The sequence below is a fragment of the Dysidea avara genome, chromosome 3 (genome assembly GCF_963678975.1).
Source record: "Dysidea avara chromosome 3, odDysAvar1.4, whole genome shotgun sequence".
In the NCBI taxonomy this organism is placed as follows: Eukaryota; Metazoa; Porifera; class Demospongiae; order Dictyoceratida; family Dysideidae; genus Dysidea; species Dysidea avara.
Window position 1 is genome coordinate 32,240,590 of NC_089274.1, and position 16,296 is coordinate 32,256,885.

At 35.6% G+C, this 16,296-nt stretch overlaps 1 protein-coding gene across 1 annotated transcript in view; it reads right to left on the bottom strand.

Moving 5' to 3' along the window:
• LOC136250723 (uncharacterized) overlaps positions 1 to 13,792 on the bottom strand; it is a 76,132-nt gene extending 62,340 nt beyond the window's left edge. Inside the window, exons 1-5 of the mRNA XM_066042953.1 lie at positions 13,594 to 13,792; positions 12,541 to 12,726; positions 10,067 to 10,177; positions 9,475 to 9,537; positions 7,874 to 7,935 (exon numbers count right to left, since the gene is read on the bottom strand). Of these exons, the coding sequence (XP_065899025.1) occupies positions 7,874 to 7,935; positions 9,475 to 9,537; positions 10,067 to 10,177; positions 12,541 to 12,558 (254 nt within the window). The 5' untranslated portion in view covers positions 12,559 to 12,726; positions 13,594 to 13,792. The remainder of the gene's footprint in view (positions 1 to 7,873; positions 7,936 to 9,474; positions 9,538 to 10,066; positions 10,178 to 12,540; positions 12,727 to 13,593) is intronic.
• Between the last annotated feature and the right edge of the window lie 2,504 nt (positions 13,793 to 16,296).

Below are 16,296 nucleotides of genomic sequence, written 5' to 3' on the forward strand. Positions count from 1 at the left end.
CGGCACTGATGTGCCTGCAGTGTTGGGCAAGTTACTTTGTAAAAGTAACTAGTTACATATTACATATTACTTGCAACAGAACTATTTAGTTACAGTTACATATTACCCATAAAATAAAGTAACTGTAATAATATTACATATTATATTACTTTGTGTCCACAGCCTTAAACTGTCACGTGTGAAACTACCACCTTATCACGTGACATGATTGCGTTGTTGGACAATGTGCAAACCTTGGTTATAAGTAAGAAGCTAGTGAATAAGCTTCATTCAGTAGGCCTCGTTACTTCGTTGTGGTTAGGCGTTACTCAGAGGATTACTAACGAGATTAGTAACTTCGTTACTTTTAATAATAATATTACGTCATATTAGACTCGTTACAGTAATTATATTACTTAGGTAACGCGTTACGTTTGTAAGTAAAGTATCTTGCGTTATATTACCTGTTTTCATAGCGTATTTCGTTATATTACTTTGTTACCACAAAAGTAATAATATTACGTAACGCGTTACATAAGTAGCGCGTTACTCCCAACACTGTCAGTGCCTGTAGGTAGGGTCCGCAATGCGAAAAATCGATATCCTCCAATCAACTACCTAACTATTGTCATGTGTTAGACTAAGTGTAACTTGAATAACACCAGCGTGGCAGCCAAGTTTGTTACTTTCTTCTGGTAGAAAACGATACAAATGTCTTAAAATCACGTGATTTTTAGCTGCAGAGGTTCGTAGGGTTCTTCGTATGCCACGATATTCACTCTCAACATTGTTCAAGTAGTCTATCATCAACTCAAAGTATTGGTGATTTTATTTTATTGGTCAGTTTCTGGTGGCAGCACGATCTGTGCAGCTTTTTGACGACAGACAAAATGTTTCTTCCTCTGGAGCACAGGACAAGCAGAGCAGCAACTGCGCCGTGGGTCAGCAATGACCAGTACTAGGTAAAGTACCTGCATGCGGAGTATGGTTATAATTGAAGCTTGTTAGCCATCTGGCTGAGCCATCTATATGCTGAAATTCGGCCAAAATGACGCGGTTTTTGCGAACAAATACCAGAATGGTTGATACATTAGTGAGACAGTCTCCAACAGCAAGGATACGAAACTTATAAACACCTAACAATACGGCTATCTCGCCCAGTAATCGCATAGAGCAGTCCAATGCATGAAATAGGCACTCACGTGATTGATATTCAAATCTCCGAAAATACAACTATAATCTATTCCAATGACCTTAAAATCACTTGGAATCAAGTGACAATCAGTTTGTGTGCGTTAGGTTCAGCATCTCGACTAGCCCAGCAGTCTAAGACTTTTCCTACGATACCATCATAGTACAAAACACACCTGCACTGGCCCAGACCACGTCTGAGTGAACAATTAACACAAATATTTACAAAAGGAGCACATTGCATGGTTCCTATTCAGAAATGAAAGCGATTTCATGGGTATTTCCGTAATTTGAATTTCAATCACGTGAGTGCCTATTTCATGCACTGGATTGCTCTATGCGTTTACTGGGCGAGATAGCCATATTGTTAGGTGTTTATAAGCTTCGTATCCTTGCTGTTGGAGACTGTCTCACTGATGTATCAACCATTCTGGTATTTGTTTGCAAAAATCGCATCATTTTGGCCGAATTTCAGCATATAGATGGCTCAGCCAGATGGCTAACAAGCTTCAATTATAACCATACTCCGCATGCAGGTACTTTACCTAGTACTGGTCATTGCTGACCCACGGCGCAGTTGCTGCTCTGCTTGTCCTGTGCTCCAGAGGAAGAAACATTTTGTCTGTCGTCAAAAAGCTGCACAGATCGTGCTGCCACCAGAAACTGACCTATAAAATCAAACCATCAATACTTTGAGTTGATGATAGACTACTTGAACAATGTTGAGAGTGAATATCGTGGCATACGAAGAACCCTACGAACCGCTGCAGCTAAAAATCACGTGATTTTAAGACATTTGTATCATTTTCTACCAGAAGAAAGTGACAAACTTGGCTGCCACGCTGGTGTTATTCAAGTTACACTTAGCCTAACACATGACAATAGTTAGGTAGTTGATTGGAGGATATCGATTTTTCGCGTTGCGGACCCTAGCACAGGATGTCGATAGATGGCATCTCTCAATGCATACCAAACTTGCACCCCTACAGAGGATTTGCACACTTCTCAGGGACATCATAGTGCACACAGAGCAAGTAGGAAATGGTTAGAATCCTGGAAATTAGGGACTTGAACATTTGTTCCATGGTAGTAACTGAAGGTTTAGTTGACATTGCTAGCTGTAAACAAGATAGAAGGAGGGCAGAGCAAAGGAAAGCTGATTTGATGGTTGAGCAGATAGGACAAAAGTGGCAGGTTTACAAGTGACTAAATAGTTTGGAAATGAAGTTTACAATGTTGGAAATTCTGTAGTGTAAACATCTGGAAGAGTGAGACCTTCCAATAAAGATATCTTTATACAGGAGTAGCTATTGTACTTCTTGATTGGGCTGTGGATGCATAGAAAGCAGCAAGTAGTGAGTGGAAGGATTGGAGCACTAGATCTATATCTGTTACATTGAACTTTGGTGATGCAAGACTACATGCTGTTTCTTGTTATGCTCCTACAAGAGCTGTAAACAGAGAGAAGACAAAGTTTCATGACAAAATCAGTTCCATCCTGAATGGGTTTCCAACTAATGATACTTACATTTTACTGGGGGACTTTAATGCACATGTTTGGTATAAAGAACAGAATGATGGTCAGTGGAGTAGTGTGAGATGACTACATGGTTATGGTTAGAGTGAATGATGCAGGAAGAGAATTGTTATTATTTTAAGGACTAAATGAAGTGACCATTTGCAACACAATACAACTACACACGTGCACTCTAATATTACATACACTATTACTATTGTGGGTTACTGTTCAGTGTTAAGAGTTAGTCTTGAAACTTTTGAAGAGGCTTGACAACTCTGCCAGAGGATGTATTAACTGGCAATGGCTCTGTGCTATGAGGTGTCACGTCAACTGTCACTGTAGGAGATTCACCATTTACAATGTCATTGGACTGTTCTTCAGAATGCGGTAATTACCTTTTTGTATGTGTGTGTATGTATGTATGTGTGTATATGTTTGTATGTGTGTAAGTATGTATGTGTGTGTGTGTGTGTATGTATGTACTGTATGTATGTATGTATGTAGGTACATATATATATGTATGTATGTATGCATGCATGCATGTAAATGGTTGTGCTCATATTGACTTATGTGATTGCTCGCCTACAGTGGCTATTAGCCTGCAATCAGCATGGTACATGTTTGCATTATGTGCTTCCATGATATGCTTGATATGTACACCCATGTCATCAAGCCTGCAGTCCTTGAGCTTGAGTGTACATCAGGCATATCACTCAGGCCCATGATACAACTATTACATGTATATAAAATGTGATTATAGATAAGCAGCAAGTATAACTACATTTGTTGCCATGAACAGGAAATCCTATGGACATAATGGGAAAGTTAAATAAGCAAATTTCAGAAAACTACTGCATCATTTAAAGAGTGTTTACATGGAATACTAAGGCCTTGTCAACTTGATTTGTTGCTTCACAGGAGCCCAACCAACCCACCATTTTCATAGATTAAAAAATTAAAATAACTGGAAAATGAAGCATACTTGTATTTTGTCAGTTTTGTACTCATTTTGTCCTGTTCCTGATTTCTGTTAATATTTTAATATGCTGATCTACTGACCCTATACTCATGAGATTTTTGCCTGTGAAACAACTACATTTATATGCTAATCTACTGACCCTATACTCTTGAGATGTTTGCCTGTGAAACAACTACTCAAGTTGAAGTGACCTAAACATCTAGAAGGGTAAGCTTTGCAGTAGAGTGGTTACAATATTTGAAAAGTAGATGTCCACAAATTATTAAGAAAAGATGCTAAAAGTTTTGTGAATAGGCTATAGCACTAAACTTAAACTGACATTTCTCAACTCATAGTGTGGCAAGGGTAACAAATAGCCTCTGTCTTTTTGAAAAATTGGATGCATAGTTTTCACCACGTGAGACACATAACAATTGATTTCAGCCTGAATTTTTATAAAAAGAAACCGGTGGTACTGTTGTCATTATACAGTATGGTAGTACTGTATATTATATATTGATGATCACAGAGGTTTTCACCTTCTTACAAAAAACAATTGATCAATTGGCCAGAAACCAGCCAATAATTATATTCATGGAACCTTGGTAATATCAGTTAGGGTTAACTAAGCCAAAAGTCCTGCTACCCAAAATGCTTCCAATAAGTTGGTACAAAATATTATTTTAAGTTTTTTATTCAGTGGAATTTTTTACTGACTGACTGACTGACTGACTGACTAACTGACTGACTGATGCCTTCAGACAAGCATAACTCAACAATGGCTGCTACAGGCTTGCTGTTCAATATTGCTTTAGCCACCATGTGCCTTTAGGCATACCGTAGTATGTACAATGCATGCATCATGGACTTCCCCTTGTCCTTCTTTGTGTTCAATTTCTCTTCAGTGAGAGTTCAAGGTATCAATTTATGCTAGGTAGCACATGATAGCTTCCCTACATTTGTAATTGGAATCGTCTTGTAGTAAAAGATTGCAGAGGCGTTTGAAATGGTAGCAATAAAGTCTCATTCAATACTGTAATGTTGAGGCCAAATGTAGTGTTCAATTGAGGGACCTCATTATTATAGTGCTTCTCATAATGTTCTTCATTTGTAATGCTGTGTAACAGGCTGAACACATAACTTAAAACAAAGCATAATAGCCGCTTCACTTTTCCAGTAATTGATACTGTAGTTGGGGTGCATGTTCAGATGAAACAATAAGTCTGGCACCACTTTAGATGCAGTATGCGCTGGTTCACAAGTCATAATAATGTTACAAAACAGTAAACAAACAATATTAGGAATTTTAAATTCAACTTAGGATCATAGTAGAGAAACACAGGTGACTGCCTAATATACTACTGTGGGCAGTGTTGGGCATAACGCATTGCTTATGTAAAAGTAAGGTTTTACCATTTTATGCAGTGAAAAGTTCTAAATTTCTAATATGCAATGGATTGTTACTTTACTGAAATAATGTAAGTAACGCATTACATGCATTCAGTACAGCAATATTATACCCTAATGAAGTACTAATGCATTACGTAATGAACACATTACTGTAATATTGTTATGTAACGAGGTAGTAATGTGTCATACATTGCTGCAATATTACCATTATAGCCGGTCTTCTGAACACTATATCATACAGTACTATTGTACTTAGGGACCACAAAGGAGTAGGCGTGGCCCACAAAATAACATTACCCAAAAACTAGCCTCAATTTTCATATTGGTAAGCCCAAACAAGCTTTCAGATTGACCCAAAACTCTTTCAACAAGTTGCTATGGAATTTAAAAAAAATTTTATTCAATGGAATTTTCTACTAAGTAACTACTAAGTAACTAACTGACTGAGTAACTGACTGATGCTTTCAGACAAACGTAACTCGGTAACGGCTAAGGCTACAAGCTTGATTTTTTTTCACTGTTCAACATTGCTTTGGCTCGAGAGGTACCTTTTGGCATACCGCAGTATGTACAATGCATTCTTCATGGACTTACCAGTGTCCTCCTTTGTGTCCCTTTCATCTTTGCTGACAGCGAAAAGTGTCGATTTGGTGATAGCATGTGATGGCTTCGCTTCGAAATGGAAATCGTCAGTATTTTTTATAGTGGCTATTTTGATTGCAGAGGTGCTTTTCGATCAGTTCTTGATTCATACTGCTATGTAACGGGTTGAACACAGCCGACGATGAAGCAGAATGGATACTTCACTTTTCAGACGATAATTAATATAGCTGGGGTGTGCGGCACCATTTCACGGTATGCGTGGGTTCACCAGTAATAATAAAATTATTTACAAAAAGTTAGCAAACAAGTACATGAAAAAATTTGGAATTTTCAACTAGAGTAGGGACCATAGCACATTGATACAAAGTACCGAAATAAGTTGGAGTAGTACATGATATTAAATCACAGTAAAACAATAAGAAGTGTTATATCCCTTCTGTGCATTTCCGTTAAGGTATCTTGAGCACAGTAGGGATATAACACTCCTTATTGTTTTACTGTGATTTAATATCATGTACTACTCCAACTTGTTTCAGTATTTCTATGGTCCCTACTCTAGTTGAAAATTCCAATTTTTTTTGTACTTGTTATTCTAACAAAAAAAATCATTAATTTAATCATGTGATCTTATTCAGCGATGCAGCTTTATTCAATAGTTCAAATGTTTGTAGGTAAACAAGTGTACTAGCTGCTGAGCACCTTAGCGCAAGGCAAGTAATTTTGCAGTTTGAACTTTCTGTGCATTTATCTGTAACAGAAGTGGAGTTAATAATGGCAATGTAAACATTTAATCCAATGTGTGACAGTCCTTGGAGCCATGAATACTGTGTCTGATCACCATGCACAAGTGCAGCCCTCAAAGCAGTGGTATTTGTTGATGATTTGTGGTACCACAAGACTAAACCTCTAACAAATTTTTGAGGTTCTTGGGAGCTATGCAAGTGACATGTTTTCCAGGCTACCTTTGGCTTGTGGGATATATGAAACTTCATTTTAATGGCTTAAAGCACTGCTGTATTTGACTAGAATTAGTGTGTATATTATGTTATGATATTGTTTACTTTTGACACTTGCATGATGCAAGCTAGAAAAGAGTTCAATCTGGAGTGATAACTGTAGTGAAACATCTGAGTACACAGTGCAGTGTGAACATTGTATGTAATAGTTACGTAAGTTATCTGAGGAGAAATAAGTGACATGTAGGGTCATAATTAAGTGTTCACTGGTTCTGTGCCAACTGCGATGAGTTGGTTATGAGTTATATCAACAAGTCTTGTGGTAATCTGGTAAATGAAGTTATTGAGTCCATTCTATACAAGGCACTAGATAGTGGAATGGGCCAGTTAACTCAATTATAATTAAAATTAAAGCATTCACTGACACAACAAGCCAGTTTCAACAATTTTTTTTCCAATTCTCCATGCACACATCATGATTACTTAAATGCATTCCATACCACCACTGCAGGGGACTTTGATCTGGGTAGGTACTTTAGATGAAAAAAGTGAATCTTTATGTAGTGTGATTGTTTGTATGCTAAAACTAGTGGGTCTGGGGCATTGCCTCCCCCAGGACAATTTTGAAAATATATATATATATAATTTTAAAAGGCTGAATTTGGTTACATTTTGGTCATTATAAGTAAGTAACACAAAACTTTAGGTTTGACTATTGCTATTAAAATTTTGAGATTTAAATTGTGGGCATTTACCTGAAGCTGCAGACCTTTTCAAGAGGGGGCTCCCCTGCCTACAGGCTTGCACTGTCAATTCAACTGTAGAGATAAGTACATCCAATCTAAATTATTTTCAAAAACGTTTACGCATATTTGTAATACATGCGAGGCATACTAAGTACATGCGTATCACCTAGTTATGCTTTGTAATAGCAGGTGTTGCTCTAGACATGGCAAGACAATTTAGCTAACACCTGTTACTGAAAAGTAATACGTAACTTACTATATTACTAGAACAAAGTAATGTAATGTGTTACATAGCATGGAAGTAATGAGTAATAAGTAATATATTAAGTGACTGCCCAACACTAATAGTGGACTTTTAATACCTACAGTAATGGGTATAGACTGAACTACAGATTAAATGTCCACTAGTATATCTTCAGGTGTAGTCAACCACTTTTGTTTCACTACTTTATATTTCTATGATCTCTTATACTTGTTACACAGTTTCTTATGTAACCTTGTGCCAACTTACATAGCTAAAGAATAATATGAATGGTAGCAGCAGCCAGCATCATTTACAAAAGGAGTAATTTGCTGTGAAAAAGAAGATACTATAAAATAAATACATACGTACAATAGTACAGTAGGTAAACAGAATAAATATTGTGCTACAGTTATTATTACATAGGTAATTAGCTTTATTGTTTAATTCTGGACAAAGAACTGCTTCAAATATTATATCAATTTCCTTCCTATTTATTCACAAGCCTTCTATCTATTGCTAGTATATAAAAAAAACTAAAGTAGGGATTCAAGCAATAAAAAGTAGTGAAAAAAAGAGATGAATGATGGTATTACAGCATAGTGGGAAAATCCCTACATTGGCATGCTATGACAATCATTTTGTCCAATGCCAAAGTAGGAATTTCCCACTGAGCTACGTATGCTGTAATACCATCATTTATCTCTTTTGTTTCACTACTTTTTATTGCTTGGATCTGTACTTTATTTTAAGAAATTTTTATATACTAGTTTGTTTGGTTTTTTGTTATAGCATACAGCTATACACATGTGACTGTTCTATTAGGGTGAATGCTGTATTAGAGTACCTTTCACTACCAGAGAATGTGTCACTGTTTCATTGTGTTAGCATTATAAATACAGCTAGGGCAATAATAGTGGGTGTGTCATCTTGATAGATTGTTAAGAGGTGTGGGCTTGGTGCTCAAATGTTATTAATCAACCAAGATTGTGCTAATAGGCGTGGCACTGAACCTATCATGAAGTTACAGGCATCTAACAAGCATAAATGCTTCAATAAGTTTGTGGCATCTACATATACTCCTCAAGGAAAGGAAAATTAATGCCTTGGTATGGTTTCATTGTAGGAGAAGGAAGAAGACTAGTTTGATTAAAGATAAAAGGAAAGAAAGGCATAGAGAGCACACACTCATCGGAACCCCAAAAGGCACATCCCACTAGTAAGTTTGTTATTGTGGCATAAAATGGTGGCCATGTGCTGTTTTGTTTGGCCTAGCTCCAACCTTGTGGCTGTGGTCAGGGAGGGAGGGAGGCAGGCAGGCAGCCAGGCAGGCAAGCAGGCAGGCAGGCAGGAAGAAATTTGAGTTTCAGTGATTTTTCTAAAAAATTCTATATACCCATGTTTTCTTGTTTTTATGCTGTATTTGATGTTAGATTGACTAATATTATTCTGTAAAGGTGATTCTCATCATGTATAATGCCTCTAGGATGATTTTAAAAGTGGCATTTTAGGTGGTGTGCATCACTTTTGGGGGATCCCTACTTAACCGATTATGCCTAGAATATGTTCTACCAGCTTTGTTTGTAAACTGCTTAGGTCTGATTGCTGTCACCAGAATAGAAGTTGGTACATACACATGTGTTTTGTAAGTGTTACTTTGAACTAGGCCAATGCAATAGTATATAGTTGAATGAACAAAAGAACAGTATCAGGATACCATCCAAGTACACGTGTAGCTATGTCAGTATGTACTCACAAACCAGACACAATACTGTATGTGATAGTGTAATTGTTTACTTTACAAACAGGTATATGTCATACAAATTGATACACATAAAGATGTTCCATGACTCCAAACACATTACACTTACTGCTCTACAGAGTTCAGTGCATGTTCCACTACTGATAAAGTCTGAGCACTGTCCTCCTGTAGGCTATAAAAATGCAATACAAACACAGAGGATATTTTTGCGGTAAAAACTATAAAGACAGAAAGATAAACATAAATTTGTAGGTTTTTTTTTGCAAAATATTAGTACAGTTTGTTGGGTGTATTGTGTGTGTGTGCATGCATGTGTACTTGTGTGTGCATGCATGTGTACATGTGTGTATGCATTTATGTCTTTTTTCATTCATATATAAATAAGAGGATGAGGTCTTTAAATAAATTGGCTGATATCAACATTAGTAGTATTCATGTCATGGTTTTTGCACTTTGATTTCATAGCTTTTTAATTCTACTTTGTTTAAATACTTTTTGTAGTTTGGCAGTTTTGATTTTAAATTTCTTCTTGTACAATCATAGAAGCCCCAAAATTGACTGTGAGCTGGCTTCAGCACTTGCTTTTAAGCTTTGCCTTCCTCTACAGGTGATGATCTAGAGAGTGACCATTACATTGTGGTTGTACATTTAGGTAAAACATATATGTAAGTGTGGACACACATGTTTACTGCATTGCTTACCATCAAAGCTGCTGCAACAGTTGGAACATCAACGTTGACATTTATGCAACTTGCATTACCATTTCTACTGCAAGCCACATCAAAAGTAGCCATAAAACCCCTCTGTGCAGCCTGTTGCAATAAAACACATTTTTATGTATGTAGATTAGTCACATATGTATATGACACATAATAATACATTTCACATTTATATAGTCTAAAGCGTACAAGAGGAAATTGAGATTTTCAAGAAGAATCAATGAAATTTCCACTGATATACTATGTGTGTAGAAACCCATTAAAGGAACTATGAATGACTGCATCATGCTCTCACTATCTCTTATCTCTTACACTTCACTCAGATCATTGCTACTTTCCATGCATTACAAATTTTAAACTGTTGTGTTTACAATCTATATTGCAATCTACATTTTCGTAAATGTATGAATGAATATACTACAGTTCATTTTACAATATGTACAACATGTACTTTACTATAATTTGTGATTGGAATTTCAGAAAATCAACTACAATGTCACATTTTCAGGTAGATAAAGAGGTGGGGACAGGAGACTTGTGCCCCTTCCCCCTTGTTATCTTCAAATATTCCATTAAAGACTGAGAATCAAGATAGTCACTGTACATGCAACATTAAATCCTCTGTAGAGGATATTTCCATCTATATTAATATTATTTTATGTCCATGACATGATTCTGCAAATGTAAAAATAATCAGTGACTGATTCATTACTGTATGTTTATCACAATCGATATTTCAGTCATACTTGGAAATCACCACTTAGACTAATCTGCACAACAAAAACTTAATAGGCATATATAATTGCTATAAAATTTTAAATTATCATAGAAATAAAAGTAGTGAGACAAGGGAGGTTGCCTACAACTGAAGATATACTAGTGGACATTTAATCCCTATACTCATGACTGAATTAGGGATTAAATGTCCACTAGTATATCTTCTGACCTCCCTTGTTTCACTGCTTTTCATTTCTATGATCTCTAATTTTTTCTTTGTACTCTTTGTAACATTATTATGACTGGTGACCCACTCATGCTGCATTAGAATGGAATGAATTGTGACAGGCTTTTGTTTTTGCCTATATGTGTACGCCAAATATCAATTACTGAAATAGGGAAGTGGCCATTTAGTAGAGTGTCTAAGCAACAAATTTTTATTAAATCGTTCACTTTGTAATAAAAGCACCAAATTTTTTGTGAAAGTTGAGTAAGATATATTAAATCATTTGAGACACGGTGCCACGTCAAAATCATTGCCTTTGAGTATGTTTGAAAATTTGAACTGGTCAAGAAACCATACAAGTACATTAAAATATTTGTTTTTTTTGCTTAAATAACATGAATGTATTTCAAACTTACAGATGCCATCAGAAAATCTTTCAAAATGTGGTAAAATAAACTGCTTTTAAAATTAAAACTATTGGAGCCAATATTTCAGTGCAAAAAGTACAGGCACGGCTCAATAGCAATAATATGTCACATACCTATGGCTATACCTTGACCACCATGCTTCTTAACACTTCAAGTTAATGACCTGGATTGACACCTCAGCTTTTGGATATGATTATATCTTGCTTGTCTACCCAGATGCTAGTTTCAAACATTTATTATCAAGCACTTTATGACTTCCCATATGCATTAATCATTTTAATAATAATAATTTTGGCTGTGATATCTGTACAAATACTTTCATTTATATGCCATTATTTTTAATACTGCCTATTAGAAAATTTTTTGTTTGTTCCAATAGTCCTCATCATTGCTTAAATTATACATCAAAATGTAGCATATATATAATAATTATCTTTCTAAATTGTTATTGCAAACACATTCATTCATACATATTATCAAGAGTACATAATATTTATATCCCTCATATAAATATTATGTACTCTTGATATTATTACCATCACACATTTACATTATGAATATAGTAGTGACATGTTTGAAAATTATGTCTCCGTCTTAATTTGCAGCATATATGTGTAAAATTAGTCTTTATATTGCTCTTTAACTATGTTGTAACTGATTTTAAAATCTTTTTTAAATGCTATAATTGGGAAGTTTTATTACACATCATATATCAGGTATTTCTAGTAAGGTTGAGCTTCAACATTAATATATAATAGAAGGGCACAAGGCTACAACAACATGCACAAAATTCAAGATTTTGGTATGGTCTGTGGTGGCTTAATTACTTTAGTGATACATGAAGCTTCTTCCTTGGCTAGTAGAAAACACTTTGCATTATGCATTATGTAGGTTCTCTCCTTTTGGGATCATTTAATCTCATTTATACAAATTCTTACATAATATTTGGCAGATTCTTTTTTAACCGGTTAAATTTTATGATACAGATAATTTAATTATTAAATACATGCAGCACCATTGTGTATTACATGTGAACACAAATCACATATATCAATACACATAATACATATTGTACTGTAACTTACAATGTTTTTAGTACACATGACAACAGAATCACTTATAAGATTTCTGCAAGTCTGAGTACACACTGTGATAACATCACTTTCTGCTATTGGACTGCCACTGTCAAAGGCAACTTCAGAGCTGGCTTGAGCACTTGCACAAGTCGGATTAGCTGCTAGTGCAAGTTGAGCATTTTCACAAGCTGTGGCCTGAGGATCAAACATAGCAGATCATGATTTATCAGTAAGTACCTTGTAACTATGTACCTTAATTAACAGCGATCAAAAATTTCCATAAACTTATAATTGGCATATTATAACTAACAAGTACACAAAAAAATTTGGAATTTTCAACTAGAGTAGGGACCATAGCACATCAATAAAAAGTACTGAAACAAGTTAGAGTAGTTCATAATATTGAATCACAGTAAAATAATGAGAAGTGTTATATCCCTAATGTGCTCAAGATAACGGAACTTGAGCACAGTAGGGATATAACACTTCTTATTGTTTTACTGTGATTTAATATCATGGACTACAATTTGCTATGGTCCCTAAATTTTACCTTTTGTTGACTACACAGTGTATACAGATTTGCAGGCAAACATTTCAAAATTGGGTATTATGTAATAGTTATACCATGGCTGCGAGGGATTTCGCTGATATATACACCCAAAACCCGAGGGCCGCAGGCCCGAGGGCTGCGGGTGTATATGTCAGCAAAATCCCAAGCAGCCATGGTACAAGTGATATATATCACTTGGGACGCACTCACCTAATAGGTGAAAGAACTAATGAGAACTCATCCCATTTGTTTTATACAGTAGCATCTGAAGATCGATTGTGGTTTAATAGCGTGGGCTAATAGCCATAAAAACGTTGTCCATACGTTAAAATGTCATTAATACGTTACTATGCTCTGTTAGTTTTCAACACGCAATGTTAGAAACTTGTGATTGTGGGATGGAGTTTATATTGTTATCATTTTTGTACTAAGTTAAGTCAACTAACTTCGCTATTGGGACAGTAAGTAAGTTATTATATTAAGTTAAGTACTTAGAACTGTAAGTTACTAACCTATTTCAACGTAGCAGTAGTAGCTTTGCTGTTCCATGGTCTGTTCAAAGGCTGATACGCGGTGGGTAGAAATAAGCATCCACAATCGCCCAAACAGTTATTTTGTGCCTTCATTATCCTTTAGTAACAACCAACTACTCTATCTTAGCCTATGTACTAAGCTTAGCAACCTCTACAAAACCGAGTCCCACAATACAAAGCTCTATGTCGCTCAATATAGCGAGTCAAAGCGCATCGATTCTTTGAACTGGCTGGGTATCAAAGTCATTGGCAAACTGCTTTCCCATGATATTGCCCGGGCAAATATGCGATTTAAACACCGAGCGGCACCTTTGAACGCCCACGCTAAAGTGGTATATGTATGTATGTACGTATGTATGGATGGATGTATGCATGCATGTACGTATGTATGTATGTATGTATGTATGTATGTATGTATGTATGTATGTATGTATGTACGTACGTATTTTCCCAGCTAGCTAGCTATATTACACTCCTGCATAGTACAAATATCACTCATTTTCGTACTCGATAAGCGCCTCTAGAATAATTGTCTTTAAAGCTATCACAGCAACTGTAAAGGCTTTAACTGCATTTCTAAAGGCCTAAATGGTAAGGTCTAACAGTAAAACATTGCTGGAGAGTTTATCATTAAGAGTGGAACCCCTTTTAGAAGACTGTATCCACCCTTGAAAACCATGCATGATTACCTCGTAAATAACTAAACTGGTAAGACTATAAATGACTATACAGCGTTAATATATGCTAGAGACGACTCCTTGACTACTAACCTGGTCTTATAGAGTAATTTGGTAAAATCACGTGTTCAGGCAGTGACGCTTGCCACAACTATCAAGCGACGCAACTATCATTTATCCTTCATGAAGAATATTAGAACAAGAAAGGCTTGAATGATGAACAGCATGGTGCAGAGGGCAAAACGTAATCAAAACAATATCCACCATCATTATCTTTGCTGTCTGAAATTTCTGGAGCTGTACACCAGCACTACTGTGTCTTACAGCAGGCAGATGAAATACAAGTGAATTTCAAAAATTTTAAAATGCATTGTACATCAAATCATTCGACTTTTCACTTCATTTAAACAAGGTACAGCACATTACAGCAGTACTAATACATTCCAGGTGGTTTTTTCAGGTACAATTTGTTGCAATGTTATTTTTTAAAGTGCAAAAATTCATGAAGCCATATGATTTCTTACTGAAACCTACTTAAGTACTACCGTACTTAATGATGAAAATAAAAATAAACACTTTATACTTCTTTTGATAAATCAGTGCTCTTTATGACAGCCCTCCAGGGATTAATAATACATTGGACAGCTTTAGTTTGCTGATTAAATTTACTCCTAATTGATGGTTTGTAATCAAACAGTACTGTTTAAGTAGGAATCCCCGAAAATAATGCACGCCGCCAAAAATACTGCCTTTAAAAACTTTTTACGCGACTAAAATCACCTTTACGGAATAATATTAGTCCACGTAACATCAAATGTAGCATTAAAAACAAGAGAACACTCACTGGTGGCCAGATATAATTTTTTTTAAATCGTCAAAACTCAAAATTTCGTCTCAATCATGATCACTCACTCACTGACCACAGTCGCATCCGCAGTCGCAAGCCTAGAGCCCAAACAAAGCAGCGCGCGGTCACCATTTTACGCCACAACAACAAACTCACCGGTGAGATGTGCCTTTTGGGGTTCCGACAAGGTGTGCCTTGTTTTTCCTTTTATCTTCAATCAGGCTTTTTTTTTAAAATACACATGACAGCAAATGCTACAATTAGAATCTACAAAACAAACTATATAATCACAATGAATAAAATACAACTACTGGGAAAGGGGAACAACAAGGAAAGAAAATTACAGGGAAAAGGGAAAGTCATCGTCACCACCTTGCTGAGCCCAATACCTTAAAATCATTCGAGCATTATCCACCCTTCAATCAGGCCGCTTGTCTTCTTCTTCTTCAACCAATGAAACCATATCGAGGTGTTAATGTTCCACATCAACACTTTCTTTAAGCAGCATAATAGACGCCACAAAATTATTTAAGGCGCTTATACTACTGGGTTCTAAACTGCTTAAAAATGTATTATTAAAAGAAATGAAATTGTCTTCAAACACATTAAAATGTTGTGAATTCCTATTTCACAACCTTTACACATATGGATTTTGGGACGGTGATAGTAATTAAAAAGTAATGAATTTGTACTGAAATCTCATAAAATTGTGAAATATCATTATCATTGCATTTTCACGAACTATACTGTTGAATGATAAAGTAATGAAAATGCAATGAATTATAACTACACAATCACTAGTAATATTTTCACATCATGTCACATGAAATTGATATACTGAAAATGTAATGATTTTTGAGTACACCTTTTCATGTCCGATGTTTTGAACTATAACATGATGAAAAGTAAATGAATTTATTTTAATAAATATTTCATGAGATTTTCATAAAGTGCAAAACACTTATGGCGTAGTTGAATGAAGAGAGTTTTACTGCAAATGATCGATATTCTAATAGAGCAGTCAGCTCTGTAGCGTCAGGTTAACATTGCCTTCTAAAATTTTCTGGCTACGTCTACACTAGTAATTATCTAAAACAAATTAGACGCCTACTCTAAAAACTTTTAAAATTCAGCACAGGCCATAGCTGCCATACTATA